Below are 9,697 nucleotides of genomic sequence, written 5' to 3' on the forward strand. Positions count from 1 at the left end.
ATTTGTATGCCACATTGTTTTCAATACTCTGACCAAGACTGGGATTGTGAACATGATGCAGTTATTGTGCAAAGTTTATGATCTTCTTAACTCTTCCCTGTCTGGATTCAGTATTCTTATATCTATTTAGATAACCTGTAGGAGTAGCATTATCATAGCGGAGAGAAGATGAAAACCATGCTAGACATGACTGGTGTTCTTTATGTCAGCCAGAGTTGTTTACTGGAAAGTCTGGACACTATTTTTTCTCAACACGACTATGTAATCACATTCTTTACAGTAATATTCAAAACTTAATATTTGATGTTTCATACTTATATCAGAGAGCACCTTCTGTTGTAGAAAAAAATGGGAACCTAATGTTTTTGAGTAAAACCTAAGGTACTGATATCCTGTTGGCACTGATGTCCATTTATGTCATCATATTCTCCTTTTATATTTCTACTCACAGGCATCTGTGAGTGATTGCTGTAGTTTTTCCAGTCTTTGGGCATTTGAGCAAGACTAGTGCCTGAATAATTGCTCTAAGCTCTAGAATTTGAGATGTTTTAATAAGAAGACACTTAACTTTGGGCTTATGCATAAGGCATCATTTAGGAGGATTGAATGTTGAATATCCCCAAAGAGTTCATGTGGTTTATAAAGTTTCACTGCTAATTATCATATCAGTAAACTTCCTTATATTGAACCATCTTTGCATTTTAGTGTCAAATCTCACTTGGCAATGGAATACGTCCTTTAAAATACTGTTGTATTTTATTTGCTAGTATTTTATTCATAATTTGGCATGTCTGTTCTTGAGAAATGTTGGCTTATAGTTTCTTGTGCTTACTTGTGTGGATTTGATATGAAGCCTATTATGGCTTCATAAAACAAAATTTTAAGCATTTCCCTGCTACATTTCAGGAGTAAATGAGAGAAAGATTGATGTTAATTCTTTGAATATATTGTAGATTTCTTACGTAATGCCAGTTGATTCTGAGCTTCAAAGCATTCTTGGAATCTTTTGATTACTGATAAAACATTCCTGGTAATTTCTGTTTTGTTTAAGCATTTTACATCTTATGGATTTTGTCTTAATGGGTTTTATTTCCCTAGAAATATACTTGCTCTAAATAACCTGATTGTGGGCATATGATATTTTATTATACTCCTTTAAACTATTATAAAGATTTCAACATGATTCTTTAAAGTCACTTATTCATTACTGACTTCATTTTATTCTTCTACCTTTTTTTATAATTAATAATGTAGTTATCACTATATTATCAATTTTATTTATATTTTGAAAAATACAATTCAGCTTCATGAAAATTTATTGATTTGCTATTTTCTATGGGATTTTTTCTTGAGTACCACAAATAAAAATGACTTATTTGCAATAGCATAAAATATTAACCTCGGAATGAATACAATGAAATACATTTAAGGCTGATAAGATTCATAAAAATATTTACAAAGGAAATTTTTAAAAGACCAAAATAATCTGAGGACTTTCTCTTAGTGCTTTATCAATAACATAATTCTTAGTTATATTTGCTAGTTTTTCTTTTTTACTATGATTGACCAGGTAACTCAACAAGTTATATAGAAATATAATATATAAGAATTGCAGATACAATGTAGAGGAACAAAATTAAAAACTTATACCATGGAGAACCATAATTAATGTTCAGTAGAGAAAATTTGCATACTATAAAAATGATGTATAAAATTACATATGAGGAATACATTCCAGAAATAACAATATATTCTAGCCTTATGTATATCAAAAGTATAGTTCAATGACTGATGGACAAAATTTTAGTAAATCACATTGAAAATATAGTCCAAATATTTGATATGCATCACAGACTATGTGATACAAACGTACTTAAAATCATTAGAAAAATTTGGGAATATTTCAAGTGCCACTCCACTGACATTTTGATACCCAGAAAGTCTGCACAGTCATTCTGTAGGAAAGCTACTTTTGTTAAAATTTAGAAAAATCACACAGTGGCAGAACACTAACTGATATAATCCAATTTTGATATTGTAAAATATATAAAGTATTCAAATTTACATATTTAAATGTGCTTTCACGAGACACAAAAAATAATGTAATAATTTAATAAAACAAAAAAGATATATTTGATAAAGTAATAAAATATGATTTAATAATATAAATCTTTACAAGAAAACAGAGTCAAATTTGGTCACATTTTACACTGAAGTACAAATGAAAAAAAATCTGCAACCATTCCACAGTATAATTCAAATTCAACACCTTAATTTAATTTAGATTTAGTGGGGATTTCTGAAGACAATGAGGAGAGCTGCAGTAGGACAGGAGGACACAGACAATCATCTCAGCAGTGGAGGGAACCCCTCAGTAGAAGCCATAGGACCAGTATCTTCCACAGCACAGTGGGCGGCAGCAGCCATAGCCATAGCCACCATAACCATAGCCACCATAGCCACCATAGCCACAGCCACAGCCACAGCGATAGCCACAGCCTAGGCCTCCATAGCCATAGCCCAGGCCTCCATAGTAGCTGCCGTAGTAGCACATGGTGTCAGGAGTGGACTGTTGTGACAGGAGCAGAAGGTGGGATTGTTGAGTCTGGATGTGTCTGTGTGCCAGCTGCCTTTTATACCCCTGGGTGGTGGGTGGGAACCACAGGCATGTGAGCATCATGTGCTTCCTGAGAGCTTCCCCCAGCATCCTGAGCACCTCGATTTAGTGCATAAACAAGGCCTTCATAACTGGGATGGTTTTCTTCCTGTGTCAGAATTCCATGATCAGTTTATGGGCCAATTTCATCAGTTTTGAAGGCTTTGGCACACTCTATATTTAGTAGATCAAATCATGTGAACTATTTACACAGTATGATGAAAATCATGAAATTAGTTATTCCATTTCTACTTAGGTTCTGGCTTCTTTTTCCATTCTTCCCTAGGGAAAATATTTTTGGTTTGCATTTTTTGCCTTTTCTTCTGTTCTCTCACTGTTTCTCTCTTGTTCTTTGTTTCCCCCACTTTATCTTTTTGTTGAAAAATGTATCATCTACACAGACTGTTCAGGGACTTTTTCTCAGGAACAATGAGCTACTTATTTTTGATATTATGATTACATGAGGACAAGTTACTATCATCTGTATGTGTTTTTGAGATTTATTTAGCGTTCACTGTTTTGAAAATAATAGTTAAAAGTTTTCAGAGACTAAATGACCATCTTTTAGAGTAGAACTAAAGTACTACAAGTTGCAATATTTCAAAAGGAAAACATAATGTTTTCTATCTTTGAATTGAAAATAAAGCATTACTTTTCTTAAGTGGTTAGGGGTACAGTTACATATAATATATTACACATACTAAATGTTTCTTCTAATAACTAAGATGCATTTCCAAGTTCCCAAATAAAATTGAAGGACTAAGTTTGACAGTCATAGTGTTACAAATAGGGTTGAGTTTTAAAATATGATAATGGGTAAATTTCTTTGGGCAAAATGTCATGATTTCTTGAAAATTAAGGAAAAAGGTCTCTAGTCAAATCTGCGTAAAATTGTGTATCTAATAGCTGTTTCACATTGTAATAGATGCTTATCAAAATAAGGTGTAGGTGATATAGCCTTTGGGAGAGAATTTTAAAAATGTGGCTCACAATGTAAATGTCTCTATGAGACTCTTGCAATGTCTAAGCACACAGAATATTATTGCTTTGTGCTGATGAACAGATACCATTTCTGGAAATTTTTAGTATCAAACATCTACTAGACAGCATTTGATCTGTGTTAACTTCGCTGGCTTGTAGCATGAATGTAAAATGCCATGATGGAGGGACAGCAAATATTCTGCTTCCTGAGATAACAGTCAGTGCTTAAGGTGTCAATATCCACAACGTAAAGGAAGGTTAGAGTGTCAGGATAAAGTATCTTTACAATTTTCTTATATTAAGGCCTGGTGTGGTGGTACATGCCTATAATCCTAGTTATCCAGAATGGAGAGAAAGGAGGATCACTATCCACGATTTAATGTGGACAAAAGCATGAAATACAATGTGATGCTACAAGGAAAAGGCTGGTAGCATGACTCAAGTGATAGGACCGTTGCCTCACCAGTATGAAGGTTTGCGTTCCATTCGCAGCCTTGCAAAAAATAGTTTGATATATTTCTATGAATGGATGATCTGAATAATAGTCACAGTGACTTCTGGATTTCATGGAAATTGCATAACACCAGATTAAAGTTTTATATTCAGATCCTTGAATGTTTGCTACAAAACACCCAACAAGCATCCTAAGACAGTATTTTGCTTCAGTACTGTGTCCACTCTGTCTTTTTTCTATCTCCCCATCACTAAGCCTCTCTTTCACATGCATACTTACACATGAACACATACACACAAATAAGCAAACACACACATACACACAGAAGCAAGAAATTAAACTAAATGCATTGGAGCCTTATTTAGAGTGGTAACAGTTCATTCAGCATAAACTTTATTTTTTCCTATGAAATAAGTATAGTCACCCTTCTGTGTTTGTGGATTCCTCATCCGTTATTTTGAGTAAACTCAGATGGAAATGCTGTAGGAAACACTTGCCCCTATAATGAAGAGGGAGAGAAACATTTCATCTTGTCACTAATACCCCATTATTACTTCTAGTTGTATAGATTTTGCATTTTGGCATTCTTACTCATTAGATTTTATTTAATACATACAGGAAAATATATGTAGGTGGTGTGTGTTACAGTTTTTATTGTTCAAGAAAATATATGAGAAAAAACATCTAAGCTTTTGTGTGTGGAGGTTTTATTTCTGTATCTGTGTCTACTGGTAACCATATCCAAGAATGAGTATAGAATTAGAAGCATCAATAAGATTGATCAAAACTGTTAAAAATGCTAAGATTCCTAAGCAGCTTTATAGAGTAGAGGAAAAATTAGAAACTTTACTAGAAATGGACTGTGAACTTGAATAATTACATTGGAAAACCACTCAATGTTATTTATTCAACATTCAGATAACCTACATCCAGAAATTTTATATCTATTATTATACTGAATAGAAGTGGACATGTTTGTTTTTCTGTTGTGATTTACTATTAAAAGTAAAAGTAAAGTAGATAATTGCTTATTACTTAAAAATGAATTGAGTTAAACACCTGCCATTGACCAACACACACAAGAGAACAGAGTTTTTACTAAACATGTTATTTCAAATCTCAGAAACAGTAACTTGAGCATAATAAGCCAGAGTGCACAATCTCATTTATTTTAAAAAGTTTGTCTATTACTAAGGCTAACATAGACGACAGAATGTTGCTAACCTTTTCTTATAGTGACATGGGAAGACTTTTCTGAGTATTTTTATACTTTCTGTTACGAGTGGATTACATTTTACAAACAATGATCTGCACCTAACTCTGCTTATTCTCTATAATTTAAAATCGCATTGACATAAAATGGACATTTTCATTATGTTTAATAAATGCTCATCAAAGTGTGGGTTTAATTTCACTAAGTAGTTTTCTGTTAAATTTATTCCTTGGCTTATAATCTTAGATTAATGATTTATTAGAAACAATATTTTTTCTTTTTTCAATTTTATTGTAAAGATGCTGTTCAGGGGGGTTACAGTTACATGAGTAAGGCAATGACTACATGACTTGTCCATCACTGGAACCGCTTCCCTTGTTGTTGACCCACTATCCACTCCCTCCACCACCTCCCACACTGCTCCCCACCCCACCCCACCCCCCAAAATTGTAAAGTTTGTTTCCAATATACTGTCCTGTGGGAATCATTGTTGCAATGGCTTGTCCTGTTTCCTTCTTTCACCATTTTGTTATTCCCCTTCCCCTCCCTAGACTGGAGAAATATATATACAAGATGCTGGGTACCAAAACCAAGCACAGTGACAACAGGGGATATACCATAGGGGAAAGAAAATACAAAGCAAACAAAAAACTCACATAGTACATTTAAAACAACAACAAAGGTAGACCATTTGTGTCCATATCTTGGGGTTCATTTCACTTAGCATTATCTTATATGATCGTGTATACATAGCTTTTGAGCTTTTCAGCTCATCTGATAAGATTATCTTATATGTACATTAATTATTGTAAATAAGGGAACCATGGGACCTCAATTTCTTTGGACTGGTTTACTTAATATGATTTTTTCCAAATCTTTCCATTTCCTAACAAATGGGGCAGTGTCATTCCTTCTGCTGGAAGCATAGAATTCACACACACACACACACACACACACACACACACACACACACACACCATATTTTCTTGATCCATTCATCTACTAAGGGGCATCTGGGTTGGTTCCATATCTTAGCTATGATGAGTATTGCTGTGATAAACATAGTTGTGCTGCTAGCCTTAGTATTTAATACACAAATGATGTATAATCTTGCTCTCTTTTTCTTACTCCCATTCCTTATCTTCTCATGACACAGAAAGAAACCACACACAGATAAACCTATGAAATTGATAATAATAATTTAACAAACACATAAGAAATATTGTTTTAAATTATGCTTTATTTCATAATACACATTTCATAAAAATTGAGAGTCATATCTAATCATTCTTCAAGCTATCACACAATCCAAATAACAAATATTGGGTCAAATGAACATTTGGTTTTTTTCAGATAGTTGAATGTGTAGTTGGGATTTTTGAAGACATTCAAAAATGTCTCATGTGATGGAACTTGGAGAGAGCTGCAGCAGGACAGGAGGACACAGGCGATCATCTCAGCAGTGGAGGGAACTCCTCAGTAGAAGCCATAGGACCAGTATCTTCCACAGCACAGTGGGCGGCAGCAGCCACAGCCATAGCCACCATAACCATAGCCACCATAGCCACAGCCACAGCCATAGCGATAGCCACAGCCTAGGCCTCCATAGCCATAGCCCAGGCCTCCATAGTAGCTGCCATAGTAGCACATGGTGTCAGGAGTGGACTGTTGTGACAGGAGCAGAAGGTGGGATTCTTGAGTCTGGATGTGTCTGTGTGCCAGCTGCCTTTTATACCCCTGGGTGGTGGGTGGGAACCACAGCATGTGAGCATCATGTGCTCCCTGAGAGCTTCCCCCAGCATCCTGAGCACCTGGATTTAGTGCATAAACAAGGCCCTCATAGCTGGGATGGTTTTCTTCCTATGTCAGAATTCCATGATCAGTTCATGAACCAAATTCTTCTTCCAGCCTAAGGTTTACCCTGACTCTATATTGTTTATTCACTGCATGTGACCTCACTGCATAGTCTGATGTCAACCATAAGAATAGGTATTCCATTTCCATTTTTATTCTGTTTTGTTTCCATTCCTTGTGGGCACTTTCCACTCTCTCTTACACAACAAAAATCTGTGTATGTCTCGACTCCTTCTCTGTCACTCATTCCTTCCTATTTACCTTTCTTCTTTACGCTCTCCCTTTTCTTATCCACACCATACTATGACACTCCATTATCACCTACCCTTCTCTTATTTCATTTTAAAGCTTCATCTAGAGTCTCATGTACTGCTCTATTGCTCAAGAACAATGAGGTAGTTAATGATTATGTTATGATTACTTGATGGCAAGTAACGATATGATTGAGGCTATTCAAGAGCCATTATTTAACATACAGCATTGGAAAATTTCCAGAAAATAAATGACCACCTTATAGAACATAGCTATAAATTCTACAACATTGCGTATTACTAATGGAAATATAATGTTTGCTTTCTTTTGTTTGTTAGACCTTTAGTGGGTAGACATATAAACACATATAATATGTTACACATCCTAAGGCTTTATTCTGGTATTTAAAATCGAACTTCAATTGTCCAAATAAATTGGAAGCCAGTTAAGAGTGATGCCAGTTAAGATTTCACCAATAGTGTTGGCTTTTAAGCTATTGTCTGGGGTAAATAACTTTGGCAAAATGTTATTTTTAGAAAATCAATGAAGCAACCTGCATTCAATTTTGTGTAAATTTCCTAATCTAATGATGTTTTACAATGTTCTAGAGATTTGGTAGAAAAAATTGAAATTATTGGTATAATTTTGGGGACCTAAAAAAGGAAAAATAGTTTCAGAAATATAAATGCTCATATTAGAGTCATACAGTGTTTTAACACATTGAAGATTAAGGCCCTTGGATTATGAACAGGATGATAGCTGGAAAAATTTAAAAACAAATATGGAGGAACATACAAAGCAACAAAAAAAATCACAGGGTACCTAAGAAGCAATAACAAGAAAGAAAAAACCACTGTATCCCTATCTTGGGGTACATTTCGTTACCTTAATCTTATCTGGTCACATGTACATAGCTTTTGACCTTTTCTTGTCTGAGACTAGTTATTGCAAATAAGGGAAACCATGGGACCTATGTTTCTTCACACCTGGCTTACTTCACTTAATATAATTTTTTCCAGGTCTTTCCATTTCCTAACAAATGGGGTGATGTCATTCTTTCTGATGGAGACATAGAATTCCATTGTGTGTGTGTATGTGCGTGCGTGTGTGTGTGTGTGTGTGTGTGTGTGTGTGTATCACATTTTCTTGATCTGTTCATCTATTGAGAGGTATCAAGGTTAGTTCCATATTTTAGCTATGGTAAATAATACTGCAATAAACATACTTGTGCTGGTGGCTTTGGTATGATCTTATTTGTGATCATTTGGGTAAATGACCAAAAGTGGGATTGCTGGTCATAAGGGAGCTCTATGTGTAGTCTTTTTTTTTTTTTTTTTTTATTGTAAAGCTACTATACAGAGGGTTACAGTTACATGAGTGAGGTTATGAGTACACTTCCTCTTGAACATTGTTACCTCCTCCATTGTTTTCCCCCTACCATCCCCTCCCTCCCTCCCTTCCCCGAGGTTCTTTTTTTTTTTATTGTGATTAAATGATTACATAATTTCAAAGTCACAAGTTCATTCTAACTTCCCTGGAGCAAATTGTCTACCACAGTCTGTAATATATAACAGTGTTCACATGTTATATACCATATTTGTGATCAGCAGCATGAGGATATTTAGTAGTGGTTCAACCAGATGAGCGGGAGTTCTTTGTTTCTTAAGTCCTGTTAGTTTTGTCGTATCACCTAACCTTTTGGATTTAGCATCCACTTATGAGGGAGACCATGTACCGTTTGTCTCTTCGTTCTTGGCTTACCTCGCTCAACATGATTCCTTCTAGCTCCATCCATTTCCCTGCAAATGCCATTATTTTGTCATTTCTAATGGCTGCATAATATTCCATTGTGTATAGATACCACAATTTTTGGATCCATTCATCTGTGGTGGGGCACCTAGGTTGTTTCCATATCCTAGCTATTGCGAACAGTGCTGCAATAAACATGGAGGTGCACGTGTCCTTGTATATTGGTTCCTGTTGTTCAGGGTAGATGCCTAGAAGTGGTATGACTGGGTCGTAAGGGAGGTCAATCTTTAGCTTTCTAAGGACCCTCCAGACTGCTTTCCAAAGTGGTTGTATAAGTGTACATTCCCACCAGCAGTGTAATAGGGTTCCTCTTTCTCCACATCCCCTCCAGCATTTGTCGTTGGCTGATTTGTGGATGTGGGACATTCTGACTGGGGTAAGGTGGTATCTCAGGGTTGTCTTTATTTGCATTTCCTTCACCACCAGGGATGATGAACATTTCCTCATGTGTTTCTTTGCCATTTTTATTTCTTCATTT

The 9,697-nt window shown here is 35.3% G+C and overlaps 2 protein-coding genes across 2 annotated transcripts; both read right to left on the reverse strand.

Moving 5' to 3' along the window:
* Window positions 1–2,371: 2,371 nt before the first annotated feature.
* Window positions 2,372–2,554, reverse strand: LOC122105437 (keratin-associated protein 20-2-like). The gene has a single exon (XM_042676664.1). The coding sequence runs from the start codon at window positions 2,552–2,554 to the stop codon at window positions 2,372–2,374; it is 183 nt and encodes a 60-aa protein (XP_042532598.1).
* A 4,226-nt stretch (window positions 2,555–6,780) lies between these two features.
* Window positions 6,781–6,954, reverse strand: LOC122105451 (keratin-associated protein 20-2-like). Its single transcript, XM_042676689.1, has one exon. The coding sequence runs from the start codon at window positions 6,952–6,954 to the stop codon at window positions 6,781–6,783; it is 174 nt and encodes a 57-aa protein (XP_042532623.1).
* Window positions 6,955–9,697: the final 2,743 nt, after the last annotated feature.

The sequence above is a fragment of the Dipodomys spectabilis genome, unplaced genomic scaffold, assembly GCF_019054845.1.
Source record: "Dipodomys spectabilis isolate Male_0828 unplaced genomic scaffold, ASM1905484v1 ptg000032l, whole genome shotgun sequence".
NCBI classification, from domain to species: domain Eukaryota; kingdom Metazoa; phylum Chordata; class Mammalia; order Rodentia; family Heteromyidae; genus Dipodomys; species Dipodomys spectabilis.